We start from the raw sequence: 21105 nt of genomic DNA, 5'->3' as shown, positions 1-21105 counted from the left end.
ATGCACCCCATAAGACTTGCACTATATTAAAAGTGTAGCGCAAGCCGGGGAGACCCGTTTCGTGCGGGAACCGGGAGGAGGCTGTTTTTTTTTGTGCAGGGTTCAGCTTTTTTGCTGCCCCCCTTCAAAATGCCGCCCTAGGCCTGGGCCTTGTTGGCCTAGGCCAAGATACAGTACAGCACTGGGTATAGTCATAAAAATAGTAGACAGCTTCTGCCTCAGTTATTAAAAACAAAGGATTCAGCAGTCAAGAAATACAATCCAGAATGGCATGTGGTAGAGCAAGGACGGAGGACTGATGTGTCCAAAGATCAGAAGTGTCCAGGCTATCATATTTTCTGCCACTCTCTATGGATGTCAAAGCTGGACAATGAAGCTAGACAGGAAAAGTATTAATGCTTTTGAACTTTGTGTTGGTGAGGAATTTTATGAATACCATTGACAGCATGGAAATTAAAAAAAAAATGGATCCTTTATTAAATCAAGCCCAACCTTTCACTAGAATCCAAGATGACTAGGCTGAGAGAAGTCAACTCACTCCAAGAGTGAATTTGGGCTTGAATGTTATGAAAAAGTTAAAGAGAGAGGAGGAAGAGGACAACCAGCACAAGTGAATAGATACAGTCACAGGAATAAAGAACATGCAATTTCCAAGGCTTAAAACCAAAACAGAAATCAACTTGACGGCACTTCATATTACAAAGAATGATGGCGCTACTATACACTAGGGATATTTTAGTAAACCTATCTCACCCAGAGACACAGAAAAAAAGGAACCCATGTTGGAACAACGACCAAGAAGCGTTACGGGGTTACACCGTCCATCATAGGCCTTAAAGTATAACTCCATCCTGTCTTGAATGGAGTGTGGAAGGGTTATAACTTCTATCACATGTATAATGCTCCACAAAATAGGAAATAACAGAGCAATACACCCATCTTCTCTGTGGATCTTGATGTGGGGATCCCTTTCATCAAGCGAGGATACAGAAGGTGGAAGAACTTACCATCTATTAGGGTATAAGGGAGAGACGTAGAAGCTTACAATCAATCAGGGTAAAAGGGATGAAACATGAAGGTGGAAGAGTGTACAAACTATTAGGGCATAAGTGAGGACACAATGGACAACAGAACATACAACATAATATGGAATAAGGAAGCATACAGATGGTAAAAGAGCTTATGATGTGTTGGGTATTGTATATTAGAAGATACAGAAGATGGAAGAGTTTATATTTATTAGAGCCCATTCACACTAGGGCGACTTATGTGTCGCCCCAGGTCGCTTGACATAACAAAAGCAATGTTAATCAATCAGTGCCGTCTTAATTGGCACTACTGAAGTCGCTCCGACTTCAGAAAAGGGTCCTGTACTACTTTGAGGCGACCTGTGATCCGACTTGTCCCATATACTTCAATTGGAGTCGCCTCCTTATCTTAATTGAAGCGACTTGTGATCCGACTTGTGATCCGACTTTCCATAAAAATGGTATTGAACAAGAAAAAAACTGAATTTTTGTAAAATCTTACCTGTAAAATTCCTTTCTCTGAGTCCTCCGACAGTCGCCGCCCCTTCATATTCGTCACAATAGGGTTATTGACCTTTGCTCCGTAGGAGTGGCTAGACAACAGAATATGTTAATATCAAAGCTTTTAGCATACCCCACCCCCAGGGGGTGGTCCCCTCAGTCAATACCCTCCTGCTTCCTGCATTCCTACCTCAGTTTCAGTAGCATAGCAGTAGAGTACATAAACAAAACCCCAAAAGAGGGGCGGGGGCGGCGACTGTCGGAGGACTCAGAGAAAGGAATTTTAGAGGTAAGATTTTACAAAAATTCAGTTTTCTCTTACGTCCTCCGACAGTCGCCGCCCCTTCATATTCGTCACAATAGGGACGTCCCAAAGCAGTGTAGACATGAGGGGTGGGAAAAAAAGCAGCCGCGCCTAAGGCAACGCAATACCCACATCAGAGAAGAGAACCTTACCAAAGGAAGGAAACCAACTGGGCAACATGAAAAAAGCTTGCTCAACAGGAGCAACAACCCAGGAAAGAACAAGTAACCTAGGGGTAAAAATACCCCAACAGCCAAGGACCCAAACAAAAGGACCCTAAAGCACTGCCGCACTAAGAACTTTACGGCCAAAGGAAGCATCTGCCGATGCCTGAACATCCACCTTGTAGAATTTTGAGAAGGTGTGAACGGACGACCAAGTCGCCGCCTTACACACCTGGGCCACAGAAGCCCGATGATGACAGGCCCAAGACGTACTCAGAGATGTTGTAGAGTGCGCCTTCACAGGCATGGGAGGAACTTTCCCCCTCAAAGCATAGGCCTGTTCAATGACCTGCCTGATCCATTTGGCGATGGTAGAGGCCGACGCCGCCATGCCCTTCCGAGGCCCCTCTGGAAGGACAAAGAGAGAATCCGTCTTGCGAAAGGATTCAGTCGATGACAGGTAAACCCTGATCGCCCGAACAACATCCAAGGAATGCAAAGCCACTTCCTTTGGATGTTTAGGCTTTGCGCAAAAGCGAAGGCAAGACAATGTCCTCATTGAGGTGAAATTCCGAAATCCTTATCGGAAGGAAAGACGGGTTAGGACGCAAGACCACCTTATCCAAGTGAACCACTAAATACGGAGATCTGCAGGACAAGGCAGCCAGCTCCGACACCCTGCGAACCGAGGTGATTGCCACCAAAAAGGCGACCTTCTTGGACAACATAGACAACGAGATCTCCCTGATTTTTTCAAAGGGAGCATGTTGCAACACGGACAGAACAAGATTCAAGTCCCATGGAGGCAAAGGCTCCCTCCTAGGAGGGACCAGATGCCGCACCCCTTGAACAAAGGTGCCAACTAAAGAATTAGACGCCACAGGGCGCTGAAAGAGAACGGCCAGAGCAGAAATCTGACCCTTAATCGTGGCCAACGCCAAACGCTGGTCCACGCCCGTTTGAAGAAAAGCCAACACCCTAGATACCGAGTATGAACGAGGGGAATACCCCCTGGACTCACACCAGGCAAAATAGGCCTTCCAAGTACGGTAGTAAACCTTCCCCGAAGAGGACTTTCTAGCCTTAATCAAAGTGTGAATGACCTCAGGGGAGAGACCCCTATCCTTCAGGATCTGGGTTTCAACAGCCAGGCCGTCAAAGCCAGCGACTGTAAAGCAGGATGAAATATCAGCCCTTGAGACAGGAGATCGTCTCGAAGAGGCAGACGCCATGGAGCGTCGACCGCCAGATTCACGAGGTCTGCGTACCAAGATCGGCGAGGCCAGTCTGGTGCCACCAGAATCACCGTTTTCGGTTCCGAGGCCAACCTCCGAAGGAACCTGGACAGCAGCTGAATCGGTGGAAAGGCATACATCAGACGATACTGATGCCAGGGCGCCACCAACGCGTCTGAGGCGTCTGCCCGAGGATCGCGCGTTCTTGCCACGAACCTTTCCACCTTGTTGTTCAGACGAGACGCGAACAGGTCCACATCTGGGGACCCCCACTTCTCGCACAACATCAGAAAGACATCCGGGTGAAGGGACCATTCTCCCTGGTCCAGGCTCTGGCGGCTCAGATAATCCGCCTGCCAGTTTTCCACCCCCGGAATGTGAACAGCAGATATCGTCGGGACGTGCGTCTCGGCCCAAGACAGAATGTCGGCCACTTCCCGAGCCGCTCGGGCACTCCTGGTGCCCCCCTTGGTGGTTGATGTGGCATTGTCCGTCCGCACCCGAACCGGACGGCCCTGCAGCCTGTCCGACCAACGCCGAAGGCAGAGATTTATTGCTCGCAATTCCAGAATGTTGATCGGAAGGGAGGACTCCTCCTCCGACCAAGTTCCCTGGGCAGTCAGAACGCCCAGAACACCACCCCAGCCCGACAGGCTGGCATCCGTGGTGATCACCGTCCACGACAAAGGACGAAAGGACTTGCCCCCCGACACCGCCGGGGACTGGAGCCACCACAGAAGGTCCCTTCTGGTGCGATGACTCAACGAAATCTGGAGATCCAGAGATTGAAAACTGGGCAAAGGGTATCGCCTCGAAAGCCGAGACCATCAGTCCCAGATACCTCATGCACGTCCGGAGGGACGAGCACTGAACGTCCCTGAGGGACCCGACTTCTTCTTGAAGCTTCCGGAGCTTGTCTTCCGGCAGGAAGACCTTCGCTTGAACAGAGTCCAGGATCATTCCCAGGTAAGGAAGACGAACCGACGGACACAGCGTCAATTTTGGAAAATTTATCGTCCAACCGAACTCTTGCAGAGTCTGCATCGTGACGGACAGGTCGTTCACCAGGCCCTGACTGGTCGCAGACCGAACCAGAATGTCGTCCAGATACCCCAGGATCGAGATGCCCTGGGCTCTCAACAAAGCCAGAACCGGCGCAAGCACCTTGGTGAAAACCCGCGGAGCCAAGGCGAGACCAAAGGGCAATGCCACGAATTGGTAGTGATCCTCCGCAATGGCGAATCGAAGGTACTGCTGGTGACCCTCGAAAATGGGGATGTGAAGGTACGCATCCTTCAAGTCGATGGAGGCCATGAATTCCCCCGGAAGCAGGGCAGCCACCACCGAGCGCAGGGATTCCATGCGGAACTTGCGAACCCGCACAAAGCGGTTCAGAGCTTTTAAGTCCAGAATCGGACGTACCTTGCCCTCCTTTCTGGGCACAGTGAACAGATTTGAATAGAATCCCCGAAATCTGTCCCGATGAGGCACCGGAATCACCACTCCCGGAGCCCGCAGGTCCCGAACCACCAGGTGCAGATCCCGCAAGCGCTCCGGAGACAGCTGAAGATTTGAGGGAAAAAATCTGCCCGCCGGCCGAGAGAGAAACTCGATCTTGTATCCAGATCGAATGATTTCCTGAACCCACCTGTCCCGAACGCGGGCCAGCCAGGGTTGAAGAAAACCGAGCAAACGTCCCCCCACCCCAGAACTGGGTGAGGGCGCCCCTTCAGGCCGCATTGTTATGGGCAGCGGACCCGGACTGGCCGGACTTCTGCTTACCTGCCCACGGCTTTTTCTGGGAGCCTTGTCCCTTGAAGGGCTTACCCTTATAGTGCGACCGAAAGGCACGAAAGGACCCCTGAGAGGGCCTAAACAAAGCATTCTTCTTACCGCGAACAAACTTAGACTTGTGAGTCTGGGGCAAAAGAGTACTCTTACCCCCAGAAACACCCTTGATCAGAGTATCCAAGGATTCGCCAAAAAGGCGAGAACCCGCGTAAGGCAAATTAGCCAAAGTCTTGCGAGAAGATTGGTCAACAGACCAACATTTCAGCCAGATCAGGCGACGGTTCAACACCGCCACACTCTGCAGACGCGCAGCCAAAGGGACCATATCTAGGTCTGCATCACACAAATACATGACACCCTGATGATTCTGATCCACCATAGCCAATGTCGACGGTGAAGCAGAGTCAGCCACCAGAGTGCGCCAGAGCACCTGCGTCCAATCGGCAATAGCCTGGGCTGCCATAATGGAAGCAAAAATAGGCTTCAGCATAGAGCCCGCAACCGTATAAGAGTGACGGGCCAGAGACTCCAATCTCCTGTCCGTAGGGTCCCGGAACACCGGGGTATCCTCAGCAGGAATCGCAGTGGATTTATTCAAAATCGCCACCGCACGATCCACCTGAGGCGGCACACACCAACGCTCATCAGTAGCTGGTGTAAAAGGATAACGCAGCTTGAACCTACTCGGCACAGCAAAAGGCTTCTTTATGTTTCGCCATTGCTCCTCAACAGCGCGCTGAAATTCCGTACAGCAAGGAAAAACCTGCGACGTTTTGCGTTTTCTCTGCGTCCCATAAGAGGACATCAAAGCAGGAGGACATGGTTCATCCTCCAAATGCAGCGTTTGTTTGATAGAAGCAACCAACTCATCCATGAGTGCAAGCTCTTCAGACGAGCCAGGGGGAGAATTATCAACCCCTTCCACCTCAGCCTCCCCTTCAGACCCCGCAAGGTCTAGAGAAGAACGAGACCCTGAGAAGGGCACTCCAGCCATAGCATCCCCATCGCCCTCTGAATCAGAGGAAATGGACACCCTGGGCCTTTTTGTGGATCGATCAGCCACCAGCATCGGCACCTGAGCAGCAAGGTTAGCCACAATAGTAGCCAGATCAGCCCTCTCGGGGGAAGCAGCAGCAGCCCCCTTGCCCCCTACCAAGGAGGGAGGAAACTTGCTTTCCTGAGAATCCATGCCCCAGTAACTTAGGAAAAAAAGGAGTACTGCCCCTTTAAGGTCGTGGCGATCGCAGCCCACCGCACTCACAAAACACACTGACCCACCGGGCTAGGAATACAAAGGCAAGGAATACAGGAATGGAAGGTAAAACCTGGAGAGGTCACACAGGCTGCTGCTTCATCGATCGCTGTCCTCAGAGCAAAAGGAAGTGATGCGAGACTGACCGCCCCCATAAAGCCTATGTAAGGCTACACAAACATGGCCGCCGGCCGAGGCTGTAGAGGCAGAAACACTGACATGTGGCCCGCGCGATCGCCGCTAAAATGGCGGCGTTTGGCGCCAAAACGGCGCTCTCACCACACAGGATCGGCCACCACAAAACTGTCACAAAAAAATGGCGGACCGCAGCAGCGGTCGCCGCACAGTATGCCCACAACATGTCTCACAATCATGTCCTTCACAGCACACAGCATGTCACACAGCCTGTTACACAGAGCAGAGCAGGAGAGCCCCTCCCCCTTGCAGCCCACAGAGAGCAGCTATACTGACAGGGAGCTCAACATTATGCACAGACATGCAGGGTCCCACAGTCCCAGACTGACACCCAAGACAGACAGGTCCCCACACAGAAATACACTTACCATCCGGATGGTGTGGGGAGCCTGCACAAGCGATCAAACCGCTGCACTAAGGACAGGGAGAGTCACAGCCAGGACGCAGTGGAATTGCGGTGCGAAACTGCATGGCGTCCAGTGAGGTAGCCACCTCACCGCAGCATCCCCGCAGCGGACAGGGATGGGTCGTTCATATTTGCCAGGGAAACCTAGCTGAACACTCGATGGCAGGCTGGGAAGCCACTGGCCCTGAACCCCGGATAACCAGGGAGGCCAGCCCGAGACCCAGCACCGCACGATCATCTTCATCAGAAGACCTAACTAGAGCTGAAAATAAACAGCTAAGTAAAGAAAGAGAAAAAAACTCCAAATAAAATCAAAAAGAGAAAAGAAGCTGAGACTGAAAAGTCCCAGCACAGGAAATGTCTAACCTACTCCTGAGCTAGACAAATGAAACTGAGGTAGGAATGCAGGAAGCAGGAGGGTATTGACTGAGGGGACCACCCCCTGGGGGTGGGGTATGCTAAAAGCTTTGATATTAACATATTCTGTTGTCTAGCCACTCCTACGGAGCAAAGGTCAATAACCCTATTGTGACGAATATGAAGGGGCGGCGACTGTCGGAGGACGTAAGAGAAAAGAGCATTTTTCCTATAATTTTTATTAAAACATGAATACGGCTTTTCTGCACCCAGCGTTTTTTCTTGCAGGCATTTATCGGGCATTTTCGGAGGCAGGCATTACTTTTTTTGGATTTTATATACTTTCTTAAGTTTCCCCTTGGGTAGTAAATAAGGCACTCGCTTTTGAGCTGTGACTTGGTTGTGGCCCGATGTGTTAGCATGCTAAACAGCTCTCCCAACATGGAGGCACACCGGACTAAAGCAGGTAGACTAAGGTGAATAATAAATTCTGGAAATGAAAATAGATCACAACCTTCCTGCCCTGGCCTTCTTTTTTTATCTAGCCTTCAGGTTTGATAAACAAGTCATGATGGCATTAGTAATCTGGTGTTGTGGGAACACCATCTGTTAAATGAAATGAAAATGAAGGTTAAGTCTTCTTGATTTTTGTTTGTTTTTTTGGATAGAGTGGAGATGGGTTGGAATTTTGGGTTTTTAATGCTGTCTGTATCTACCATGGGGAAACCTCCCCTCACTTTTTGTTCCAGTGACACTCTGTTACACAGCTTGCCAGTTAGAACGAAGCTAGGGGGAAATATCTCCATTGAGGATAAAGAGATTCTAACCTTCACCTACTCCATTCTAAAATTGTACTAAAGCACAAACCTTTTTTAGATAGAGTAGGGAAGGATTAGAACACCTGCCAGGTTTTTATTGCTGTCTGAGTCATCGGCCTGTATCCCCTTTAGGGATATTCACCATCTTTTTTGTCCTGGTGACCGTGAGTGAAAGTGAAGGAACATGCCAAATTTTGAGACAGAAAAGGGGAATATAACAATTTGGGCACTAGGTATTATTGTGTATAAGGCAGGAAGTGAGGGTACATGTCTGTAATGGGACACAGATGGCAAAAAAGCAAAAAAAAAAAAAAACTGAAAGGGGTTAAAACCTTCCAAAAATGAGTGCCAGACATGCCCAAAAAAAAACTTCACCATTGTACATAGGCTGTGTGTAGCATGACCATTGTCTCTTTCCTGTTGCTGGGATTCCCCCCTCTCCCCTCCCAGTATACAGCAATTATCAGCTTGATTAGAGCCCATTCACACTGGGGCGACACGACTTGGTGGGGCGACCTCTGAAGTCGCGGTGCACAGAGTGCACCGCGACCTCGGCGCGACTTGCACGGACTTCATATAATTGAAGTCAATGCAAGTCGCCTCCAGGTCACCCCAAAGTAGTACAGGACCCTTTTTCTAAGTCGGAGCGACTTGTGTCGCTCCTATTACAACGGGTCCTGTACTATTCAATGGCGAGCGACCCACCGCGACTTGTCAGGCGACCAAGTCGCCTGACAAGTCGCGCTAGTGTGAATGGACTCTAAGAAAATGTCCAGCTGCAGCTGTCAAAAAAGCAAACTGAATCAGTGTTTATAAACAAAACTAACATAGAAAGTTACAAAGTATATTGAAACTCTGATATCATTTTGTTCATTCATCTACAGATCAAAGGGATGAACTTGGATCTGCAGATGATGTCACACGGAGTGGACTGCGGTTGCCACCCGATCCGATCCGCTGGACAGAAGGTGAAAGGATCCCCATCCATCTTTTTTTGGTGGATCAAATTGGATGTAGGCGGTTGTAAACCCAGTGCTGTTTCTTGGCCTAGGCTGACAAGGCCCAGGCCTGGGGCGGCACTTTGTAGGGGGGGGCAGCAAAAAAGCTGTGTCCCGCACAAAAAAAAACAGCCTCCTCCCGTCTCCCACACAAAAAGGGTTCCCGCTGGCTTGCGCTACACTTTTAGTATAGTGCCAGTCCTATGGGGCAAATCAGGCCGGAGGGCAGGGTCCAGGAGGAAATTCAGTTTGGCACCCCCATAAAGTGGTCACACTGCTACCTGCTGGTATGATAATACCGGCCGGTGAGGACATTCGGACAGACCGCAGGCCGCGGACCACACTTAATACAACTGGCCTAATGGCCACCAATGCTAATAAGTGTGGCACTGCAGCCTATTGCTCCGCCTACCCTCCTCCGCCTCCAGGTATGGCAGGCATCATGTCAATAATATGATTTCATTTCTTTAAAGTCCTTGAGTGAGCATATTGAGTTGCATCATATACAATTTAGGCTATCGCAATATGTCACTCGGTGGATAAGATTACTCCAATCTTATAAGATATTTGGACTTGTGTTTGCTGCCACTGATTATTTCACTTATTTATATAATGACTATGGACTTCCTATTTATTATACAAATAAGTGAACTAATCCTATGATTACAATCAGTGGCAGCAAACACAAGTCCAAATATCTTAAAAGAAAGATGTGATCCTACTTATCCAGTGACATAAGGCTGTACTAATGAGCACTGATAAGGCTGCCCTGATGGCCTCTGATGAGGTGGAACTGATAAGCTGCCCTGATGGGGCTGCACTGATAAGGCAGCGCTGATATGCTGCACTGATGGGCACTAAAATGCTGCACTGGTGGGTACTGATATGCTGCACTGATGGGCACTAATAGGCTGCACTGATGGGCACGAGGTGGCACTGATAAGCTTCACTGATGGGGCTGCACTGATATTCTGCCCTGAGGGGCACTGATATGTTGCATTGATGGGAACTAATAGGCTGCACTGATGAGGCTGTGCTGATGGTCACTGATGAGGCTGCGCTGATGGCCAATGATGAGGCAGCACTGATAAGCTGCACTGATAAGGCAGCAATAATGGGCACTGATATGATGCACTGATAGGCTGCACTAATGGGCACTGATAGGCTGCACTGGTTACCACTGATGGGGCTGTACTCATGGCCACTGATGAGGCAGGAAGGGTCATAAACAGGAAGGGGTGTGGCATTTACAAGAAGGGGTGGATCATATTTAAATTAGGGGGTGCACAAGTTTAGTCAGGCCTAGGGCAGCACAAAACCTAAATACACCACTGTGTAAACAGAAACATGTGGGTTTAGACCCGCCGCTTCAAAGAGAAGAATGGAGGTTCTAATCGGGTCCATCTGACAAAACTTTTTTTTTTTTCCATTTTTAAATGGTTCTCTGTTTATCCCCTTATTGGCCCCTCGTTTACTCGAATCAGCCCTAATTAACTCCTTATTCTCCTGCTCCATAAGGCTGCACAGCCTTAGTGATTGCTGGATAGACTTAGTACCGGTCTAAAGGCAGCATCGCATGTGAGTGGAATTTTGTATGATGTTTAAATAAACCTTTTTACACTTATGTTGCGCAATGATGTCTATCATTTATTCCCATGAATGCATAAGAGGGAATCTAGGTGGAATAAATTGGGAACCAGTGGACCATTGTCATCTGTATCCGGGATAATAGGAGAGACCCGCACAAGGAATTATAAGACTGATCAGGCCTACTAAAACTGATCAGGCCTACTTTACACTACCTTCTGGTGAGTGTGCATTTTGGAAAGTGGTGGATTTAGACACGTTTAAGTAGGTGAACCACTATATGAGCAAGACATCCCTATTGGCATGGAACAAACTTATGAACACTTTATTTTGCATTTGAATCTTTTTGTTTTGGAATTGCATAGTTCACATATATGGTTTTACTTGCTATTACATTTTGTAATTTTATTTGTCATAGTGTTTACAGTATAGTTTTTTTTTGCTATCACTTATTGGTTGTATATCACTAGTGGCGCAGTAAATGTGAAGGATAATTGAATTATTCTCCTAGAGGTCAGCGCAGCTAACCACAGATTTTTATTAGTACTTGCTCCCAGATGGAGTCATTTTAGCTGCAGCAAACCAGAAAAAATTAGTTTAATTAATTATAATATATATATTATTATTATTTTTATTTTCTTGCACCAGTGACACATACACAATAACAGAAAAAAAATAATTTTTTTTTATCTTCAGTAACACTATTTATTTTTAAACTAACACTGCTCAAAAAGAAAAAGTGCGTTTGTTTAGTTTTGTTGTCTAATGCTGGCCATACACGCACACAGAATTTCGTCCGAAACTGGTCGTTTTCGGAAAGATCGTTCGACATTCGTAACGTTAGTGAACCCAACTTTACCGCCAATTTCGACCTTGGGCCCGGCTACTGTCATTGGATCCGAAGCGAAAACGTTTACTGTTTCAACTAAAGTGTATTCGTGTATGTTCTAATCGAAACAAAAAAAATATTCTGTTTTATATGATTTTATTGTTATCTAGCGATCACTACGAACATAGAAACGATCATATAAATGAGTGTATTATATCAGTTAGTGGACAATTTGCTTTGGAACGACGAATGATCGATCTGTCTGCAAACGGCTGAAATTCTGTGCGTGTGAGGCAGGCATAAGGCTGGGGTGTCTAACCTGCAGCCCAACACAAAATCGTAAACTTACCTTAAAAATTGTGATTTTTTTTGGTAGGGGGGAATTTTTTTATAAAAAGGCTTTTTCACTTAGCAAACATATGCAGTCTAAGAAAAAATTGACAATGCCTCTTTACTGGACTTTTCTAAGTTTTATCTTCCCAACTAAAAATCTCTCACTCTTCACAATCACGCCTTATTCATGTCATAAGTTTTTGGCAGCACCTATATTTGTGAGCGACTATTTTCAAGAATGATGCACACGAAGGGCAAAATTAGAACCAAAATATCTGATGAGCAGCTTGAGATTTCATTGAGAATTGCTACTTCATCCATTGAACCAGATATTAATGTGTTAGTTCATCAAAAACAGTGCCAAATATCGCACTAGTTTTATGTTGCCTTCTTTTAGTTTTATAAGAAAAAATATAAAAAAAAAAGTTTTATTACTCAGATAGTCAGGGCCACTGATAGAGGGGACCACCAGTCCTCCTGTAGGGGGCCCGGGCACACAGGGGGGCCCCAACAGCACGGGGAATTGGTGCGGTCAGGAGGAGGAGACAATTACAGAAGGAAGCCCTGTGCGGCTCTCTGCAGCAGCTGAAAGCCAATTTCTCCCCCTTCTGCCAGCTTTCAACTGCTGCAGGGAGAGACACAGACACAGGGCATCGTTCCTGTAGTTGCTTCTCTGACACTGATCCCCCTCCCTGTTCTGCCTGCTTCTGATCCCCCCCCCTCCCCTTGTGCCCCCCTCCCAGAGCACTGCAGGCTTTCCTGCCCTGTAAAAAATAAATTCTAATAAATAAAAAATAACTAAACATTGTAATAAACAATTTAAGAAAGTTGTAAAATAAAATAATTGTAAACATTTAGGCCTCTTGCACACTGCAGCTTAAAAAAAGCTCAGTACAGCTTTTTTTTCTGAGCTAAAATACAGCCCATTCATTGTAATGTGCCTGTGCACATCCTTTGCATCCTTTTATTCATGACCAACAGAACTCAAGAAGAAAGAATTATTGCAAGATTATGTATAAGAATTATACTGCAACAAGTCCATAGTGCGCCACCAGAAGAACAGATCTTGGGGGTTTCCTCCCATTCTTTCTAGTACCCAAGGCATCAGGAGCTTTCCCTACTGTCTGGGTTTGAAGAAATTGAGTGGGTACATACACACCGAAGGGTTCAAGATGGAGTCTGTGCAAACAGTCATGGCGGTAGTTCAGCATGAAGACCAGTTTTTGTCAATCGACCTGGCGGACGTATACTTTCATGTACCAATCAGTGCGTGACACCAGAGACATCTGAGATTTGCAGAGAGCTGTCACTTCCAGTTCAGGTGTTTGCCATTTTTAAAATCGGCACAGCACCAAGAATCTTTTCGAACATTTTGTTGGCTGGCAGTGGTGGCTGTAATTCAACTTTGGGGATAAGACTTTACCACTACTTCGAAGATGTTTTGATTGCCACACATGTAAGCCGGGAGCTGGCACAGCATCAAAACCTTGTCCTAGAAGTCCTTTTTTAAGTTCAGTCGACTAGTGAATAAACAGGGAAAGCAGTTAAACTCTTCTCAATCTATGAAGGATCTTGGAGTAGTATTTCATACCCGAATAAGTCAAGTGGTTTTTTTAAAACTGTAAAATTTCCAAAATGAAAATCTGCGTACAAAGTAATCGAAACAACATTTAGGTCGACGAGGGATTTTTTTTTCTTCTTCTTCTTCTTAGCTAGTTGCCTTCAGCCTATTTGTACCTACTTTTTTTCAGCTACTTTCCTGCAGTCTATTAGCACCTATTTGCCTCATGTGTGTGTGATATATTTTTTGCAACCTGCCTTTAGGACATCTCCTGCAACCTATTTGTGCATATTTCCCTTCTTATGTTTCAATGGATCTCCTAAAGCTTTATATAGCCAGTGACGTTTATCTGAGTCCATATACATACATATATATATATTTTGAGAATATGTCAGTATTGGTCTTTATGATGTTCTAACACTGCTTTTAAAATCTTTTGTTCTTAACATCAACTTGACTGTGTGTGTACATATTAGAGATTGACCAATTATCGGCAAAGCCGATATATGCACTTTCCCCGATATATTGGAATCAGCCACCAAGGTGACCGATATTGCCGATATTTTGGGAAAGTGCTTGTACCGGAGTGATGCTTGCAGCTAGAGGCATCACCCCGGTACAGGCGTCCATAGCCGACGATGCCACGGCCGTGGCTTATGTCAATCATCAAGGGGTCACAAGAAGTGGCCTGGCGGCTCTGGAGGTAGCAGGCATTCTAAGGTGGACAGAACGGTTTTGCTACAGCCCTCTCTGCCGGGTGGAAAATTGGCAGGCAGAATATCTCAGTCGGCAGGTAGGCTTCATCCGGAGGTGTTTCATCAGCTGTGTCTCCGGTGGGGCACTCCCAAGGTGGATCTGTTGGTGTCTCAGCTCAACAGAAAGGTGCAGAGGTTTGTGGCTCGGTCAAGGGATCCCCTGGCGGATGCCACAGACGCGCTGGTGGCCCCGTGGATCAGTATCGGCTGATTTACACTAGTGATCTACCGATTATCGGTAATGCCGGTATATTGAGGGCCGATATGCACTTTCCCCGATATATCGGAATCAAGGTGGCCGATATTGTTGATATTTCGGAAAGCACTTGTACCGGAGTGATGCCTGCAGCTAGAAGCATCACCCCAGTACCGGCGTCCATAGCCGACAGTCGGCTGTCTTGTAATGACAACCGATGTGGCTGAGAAGCCGCACGGCTGTCTTTACAAGGAGCCGGAGGGGACGTCCCCCCCCCTCCCGCCACCTTCCGCGGCTCGCCCGGGTCTCCTGTCCCATCGGGAGACTTGGACAACCAGCCTGCACAGCCACCAAAGACTCGATCAAAGCCGCATTCAGCTCTGATCGGGTCTCCATGCAAAAACCCGGAAATGATGTCATGAGTGATTAAATAAATAAATAAATAAAAAAAAATTACAGCATTCAAAACAGCCAAAAAAAAAAAGCGTTTTGAATGCTTTTTGAATGCTTTTAAGTGCAGAGGAGGGGTTTGGGGTCTTTTAGATCCCCAGATCCCTCCACAATAGTACCTGTAAAGTAAAAAAAAAAAATGTTTTTTAAATGTACAAAAATATCAGCTCATATCGGCTGAAACCGATATGCATTGACCAAAATATCGGTATCGGCAACGAAAAACCGATATCGGTCGATCACTAGTACATATATACATGTTTTTTTCTATTATTTTGTATATGTTGTTGCTATTATACAATGATTTTGAATGATGTGTCGAGTTTGCTCCAGGTTCAGTTGGTGTATCAGATTATTTCTGGCAGTGGAACTAACGTTTTCTTTGTGGTACCAACTGAGCACTGTTTTTATTTGGTTAGTTCACCTGTAACCTAATGATGACACATTAGAGTTGTATATAGGTGATTGTGGTGACTAGTTCCAATAGGGAATGACTAAGCGCTAACATTTGCGCCAAACGCCTCTATCTCTTTGTCCCCTGCTCCATCTGTCAACCACTTGTCATATGAAGCTTCAATAAAAAGATTTCCTTTTGATATACAGCATGAGTGCTGGGCTAGCACCTGACTAGTGTGTGTTGGGATTAACTACAGACTCACTCACCTGGAGCAGCGTTGTTTGTTTAATTGTCAGTGAGGGATTGCATTGTCCCCCATTGGGACCTTTACCGGCGGCCATTCCAGTGGTGCCTTGGGCCAGGTGGCACATGGGGGCATTTTAATTTGCCTTCCTCGGTCATTGGGACGGGCTGTCTATGGATCAGAAGGTCTTTGCCGTTGCACGAATTAGCAAGAACTGGAGGTTTGGACATCACCAGTGTGCCTCTTTTGGTGTGTGCCTCTCAGCCCAGGAGATGGAATAATTCTGATGTCAGATGCCAGTCTGTCTCCAGTCTGATGAGACAAATGCGAGGTCATTGGAGCCTGGTGGAATGCAGATGCTCTGAGCGTCCTAAATAGCAGACTTTTTTCTAGCATTGCAAGCCTTTCAGGATCTTCCTCCAAGGGACCTGAGTGAAATTTATGATTGACAGCAAGACAGCAGTAGCCTACATTGCCCACCAAGGGGGCACCAAGAGTTTTTTCCTGTTACTTTTTGCAACAGAAACTTTTCGCTGGGCGGAAAGCCGCTTTACAGGCAGTTAACGGCAGTCAACTTGCTGGGAAATCAGGATCCACTAACAGATCAGTTAGGCAGATTATTTTCCAACAATGAGTACCTCAACTAGTATTGGCTCTATGGGGCATTCCAGTATTAGTGATCATAAAGACTTCACTAAACATGCAGCTTCTGGTATTTGCAACAAGGTACAAAGGTGAAGTGATAGAAGATTGGTTCACAGTGCCATGGGTTTTTTTTCCATTGGTCTTTGCATTCCTCCAGTGTCCTTGATTATGAAGATTCTTTTGAAAATTTGGAGAGAACACATTTATTCTATATAGGTGCTTTCCATCTGCAGAGAAGGCCTTGGTTTTCATTGCTCCCCCAGATGCACCACAATCTCGTTTCCGGTCAAACAAGGTCTTTTATGCCAATGTCAGTGCCAGCACCCTAATCTGGTGAGACTCTTGTAATAGCCTGGCTATTGAATCGGGCCGGACTAGAGGTGCAGAGATTCTCACCCAAGGTGGTTCAGACCTTGGTGAAGACCACAAGATCATCCATGAACGCTACACATAGGAGGATATGAAGGAAGTTTGTTCTGTTTGCTCTGCAAAATATCCCCCCCCCCCCTGTATTCCCAGCTCTATCCAATATCCTGGACATTTTTTACAATTAGCTCTAGAGGTTGGTCTGGCATACAACTCCATTAAAGTACATGTCTCTGCCTTTATCCTCTATTTCAGGCTGCAGATGGGTGAATGAGCCTTTAACCAGATGCTTCATGCAGGCAGTAATCCATATACAATCACCAAGGAAATACTTGTTCCCTTAAAAGAGATGTATGGCTTTTTATTTCCCCCAATTATACCTACCTAGGTGGATGCAGCATCGGTCTGATGCTGCATCTGTCCCCCAGCGCCTCTAACACTGAGAACCGATTGATCAAAAGCTACTGATCGCTCGGTCCTGACAGCTCCCTTAGCAGAAAGCTGCTGGCTGTCAGTTGCCCTCTCTTTGCTCACTGGAGCGCTGGGCTGTGAAGGCGGCAGAGCCACCGACTCAGGCTCTTAGCGACTTGCTGAGAGACTGAGACGAGTATCAGTCCGGGCACCTGGCGAATCCCGACGTCCATTGTCATGATGACGGGGTGCCTGGACTGACATCTGTGACATCAGCAGAGAGCGGACTTCAGTCACGGGTCACAGGGGTGCAAATGAATTGCACTCCTGTGATCCATAGGAGATGTACAGCCAAATGAGCTTTGGCTGTATATCTCCTTTAATGGGACTTAGGAATGGTTCTGAAAGCATTAGTACAGGCACCCTTTGCTCCAATAGCTTAATTTCCATTGCGGTTCCTAGTGGTAAAACTAGTTCCTCTGACAACAGTTGCTTCAGACAGAAGGATGTTGGAGATTGCCGCACTTTCCTGCAAAGATCCCTTTTGTGTCTTTTTACCAGAAATCCATCAAAAAAGCTCAATTCTAAAGTGGTATGCAGATTCTAGGAAAACTGGAGGAAAGTCCCTCTGAGCATTCGAACAGGAGTCACTGAGTACACAGCAGGAAGACTTCAGTTCCTTGCACATGGACAAATTGCTAACAGTGTACATGAAAAGGTCAAAAGATGTAAGGAAAATGGACAATCTTTTTATTTTGCCATCAGCCTTGGGGGCAGTTATGCTACAAATCTGGGGAAGATACACTATATTACCAAAAGAATTGGAATGCCTGGACGCTTGCAAATTTGTCCATCATTACTTGCAAATTTTATAAATTACAGATCCCAGAGTAGAGGTACACATCAGATACTCTGGGCAGCATTTGTGGCTTGGTGGTTAGCACTTATGCCTTGCAGCACTAGGGTCTACGGTTTGAATCCCAAACAGGATACTACCTGCATGGAGTTTACATGTACAGGGTTTTCTCCGGACGTAAGGGGTTGTGCCTGGTCCATTTTTATGCAGCCTTCACATGCAGCTGGGTGCCAGCCTCTACATACAGGTTGCAGGGTGTCACAGGTTGATCAACTCAAACCAATATAGGCCTGAGGTCTAGACCTTCTGTCCTCCTGGCCCTTACATAGTTAACCCCTACTTCTCCGGGAGTACTCACTAACAAGTTTCCAGAGCTCGGGTGGCCAGGTTTGCCCCAGTAAGCACATCTCTCACTTCAAACCTCAGTCATTGACTATTGAGAACACTTCTCCCATTAGAATGTCACACAGAGGCTTTTTTAGGAAACAAATTATTTTACTTGAACGATTCTTCAGCTAAGCAATCTAAATAGTGGCAATCTAAATAGTGGCAATAGCAGAGTCCACATAGAAGAAGAGAGAAGAATGAACAACAACATGAAGTAGCTGTAGCTTATAGCTTTCCATTCAGCGGGCATACCTATTCTCTCTGATCCCAGCTGCTCTCTCTCCCATAGGTCATGCAGATTTTCCGAGGGGAGAAGTAGGGGATACCCCAGTTTCTTTCCTCTAATGGCGCTTTTCCACTGCATGGAACCGAACGGTTCGGCACGCTTTTGTGCTTTTCCACTGCTGGTACCGCATGGTATGGTGTAGGAACGGTTCGGTACGGTACGGTACGGCGGCGCTTTTCCACTGCATGGAACCAAACGGTACGGTACGGCTCAGAAAAAACAGTACCTACTCGATTGTGGTTCCAACAGGTACCAAACTGGTACCATATCCCACAATCCTTTGCATGCAGTCACTACTAGCCACTGATTGGTCAGAGAATCCCACCCACCCCGTTGTTATCCCACCCACTTAACTTTAGTACTACTTTAGTGGAAAAGCAAACCATACCATACCGTACCGAACCGTTCCAACACCGTACCATGTGGTACCAGCAGTGGAAAAGCAAACCGGGCCAAGCAGGGCCAAGCAGGGCCGAGTAGAGCCGAGCCGGTACTTGCAGTGGAAAAGTGCTATAATGTTCTTCCTTCAGTCTTTTTTTTGTTGTTGTTAAAGCCATTAGTTCCTCCTCTCTCTAGTGAGCTCCAAAGAATGGGAACCAACTCCAGCCCCTCCAAAACCAACTCCAGCCCAATGGGAACCAACTCCAGCCCAGAAAGTATGAACCCTGGAAAGGGGCCTCTTCTCTTTCTATCTCCTGGCCCGAAGCCATAAACCTAAACTCCACCCAGCATATAATGTATAGGGACCTCCCCTGAATTCTCAACATTTAGACTCCATTTACAACTGAGCGCCAAGGAAAAGGTGGGCAGAAGAACCCCACTTTTCTGCCCACTTTTTTCGGAAACATGAGAAAAAAACACACGAAAACACATGTTGCGCTTGCGGTGCCATTATTTCTTAATGGAACCTAAATGCGGGTAACAGTTGTATGATTTGTTGAGTGTTTTTCGCTTAACAAAACGCACATAAATGAGCGTCGCCATCCCCGCTTGGCTCACTGCCAAAAATGGTACTTGAATGGGTTGAATCCCTTATCATGGTTTCAGACTAACCAACTATTGAGTAGTTGAGTAAATGTTAAGTTCTGCCTGCGTAGGCTTATTATCTGCGAATATGTGATGCCTCCTTTTTTGAGAAATATGAAACAGTTGTCTGCCTTTGATATACCGTGATGTTTGCAGGTGGGGTGGGTATCCTAATATCCTTGGAATGGGGAGTGTTTTTGTATGGTCGTAGGTATATTTGGTTGTATGTTTTGTTTTCTTTGTCTTTATGTCTATGACTACGCAACGGTTCGCAAAATTAATGAAAATAATTTAAAAAAAATAGTTCCTTTGGCGCATTTTTCGCGTGACAGGCAGGCCCTTCAACTCAACGGGCTGTCACACATTGCGCCACTCAGGTGTGAATGCAGCCTTAAGGGGACCTCTATTTACCTCCTCCTGACTACACCTGTCTAAATGGCTCCTGTTTAGGTCGGCCATAGTATGTATGCATGTTAAAAAGGGACGTTAGATTGTAAGCTCCTTGAGGGTAGGGACAATATGTAATCTGGAAATATGCAAATAAACTATTCTAGTAAGGCTGGAACACAAAATCAAGACAGTCAAATGATCATCCCAACACTAATGACCCCATCATCACCCAACATCTCCAAAAAAAAGGTGTGTGTGTGTGTGTGTGTGTGTGTGTGACAGCTCCTTCAACCACAAAACAACCATGAGATAGTCAATGACCTCCAGGCCTAAAATTCCAATCCCAGGCTCTAAAACAACACAGGGACCTTTATTGCAATCAAGAAGCGGAGGGAGCCAGTCTCATGTTTGCAGGGTAGCGTCAGTGCTGAGCATCCACCAATTCCCACAGACGGCTCAATGTGTACATTCCACCAGGCCTGGAATCATCACAGCAAAATGTAACCCTGCGAGGGTTAAAGAAAGCATCACACACTTCTGTATAGATGGGGCTGCGGACATCCCCCTCAATGGATCCCATAATATCAGGCCAGCAGCAGAACTCAGGGATGCGGGATGTGTGGATGGTACTGCCAGTCTGGGTATACAGCATCATTTCACAGGTGCATACACACTGCTTGTATACAACATGCCATGGCTCTGCTATGAACACACATAGAAAGGACCAAGTGTTCTTGTGTATGATGCTGGAGGATGAGGGAGGATGGAGCGAGCAGCCTCCTCCTTTCTCCATTCTCCCTCAGATGGCTCACTTACCTTCTCTGGCTTTCAGCAAAACCGTGTTGGCCACAATGTTTTCCAGCTCCATTGACAGTCTCTGTCTGCAAGGTAGCAATGCAGCAGCTCTGGAGGCAGCAGGAGAGGGAGGGAGGGATGGATGGAGGGAGAGCTGGAGGTGGGAGGGGGGAGTGAGAAAAAGGGTAGACAGGAGCCCAGGGTACACACTACACCTCATATACTATGCACAGGGATGGGCAGATGGAGATGGGAACTGAAGAGATCGGGGTAAACACTACATCCCGTATACTATACACAGGGATGGGCAGATAGAGATGAGAGAAGAGGAGATCAGAGTACACACTACATCCCATATACTATACACAGGGATGGGCAGATAGAGATGGGAGAAGAGGAGATCAGAGTATACACTACATTCCCTATACTATACACAGGGATGGGCACATATAGATGGCAGCAGAGATCAGAGTATACACTACATTCCCTATACTATACACAGGGATGGGCACATATAGATGGCAGCAGAGATCAGAGTACAC

The 21105-nt window shown here is 46.8% G+C and overlaps 1 protein-coding gene across 1 annotated transcript in view; it reads right to left on the bottom strand.

Moving 5' to 3' along the window:
* Positions 1–20730, bottom strand: part of GRK5 (G protein-coupled receptor kinase 5) — a 60727-nt gene extending 39997 nt beyond the window's left edge. The window contains exon 1 of the mRNA XM_082266715.1: positions 20585–20730. Within this exon, the coding sequence (XP_082122841.1) occupies positions 20585–20636 (52 nt within the window). The 5' untranslated portion in view covers positions 20637–20730. The remainder of the gene's footprint in view (positions 1–20584) is intronic.
* Between the last annotated feature and the right edge of the window lie 375 nt (positions 20731–21105).

The sequence above is a fragment of the Pelophylax lessonae genome (genome assembly GCF_965119305.1).
Source record: "Pelophylax lessonae genome assembly, chromosome: 9".
NCBI lineage: Eukaryota > Metazoa > Chordata > Amphibia > Anura > Ranidae > Pelophylax > Pelophylax lessonae.
Note: the sequence above shows the minus strand (reverse complement) of the source record. Positions and strands in the feature narration are given on the sequence as shown.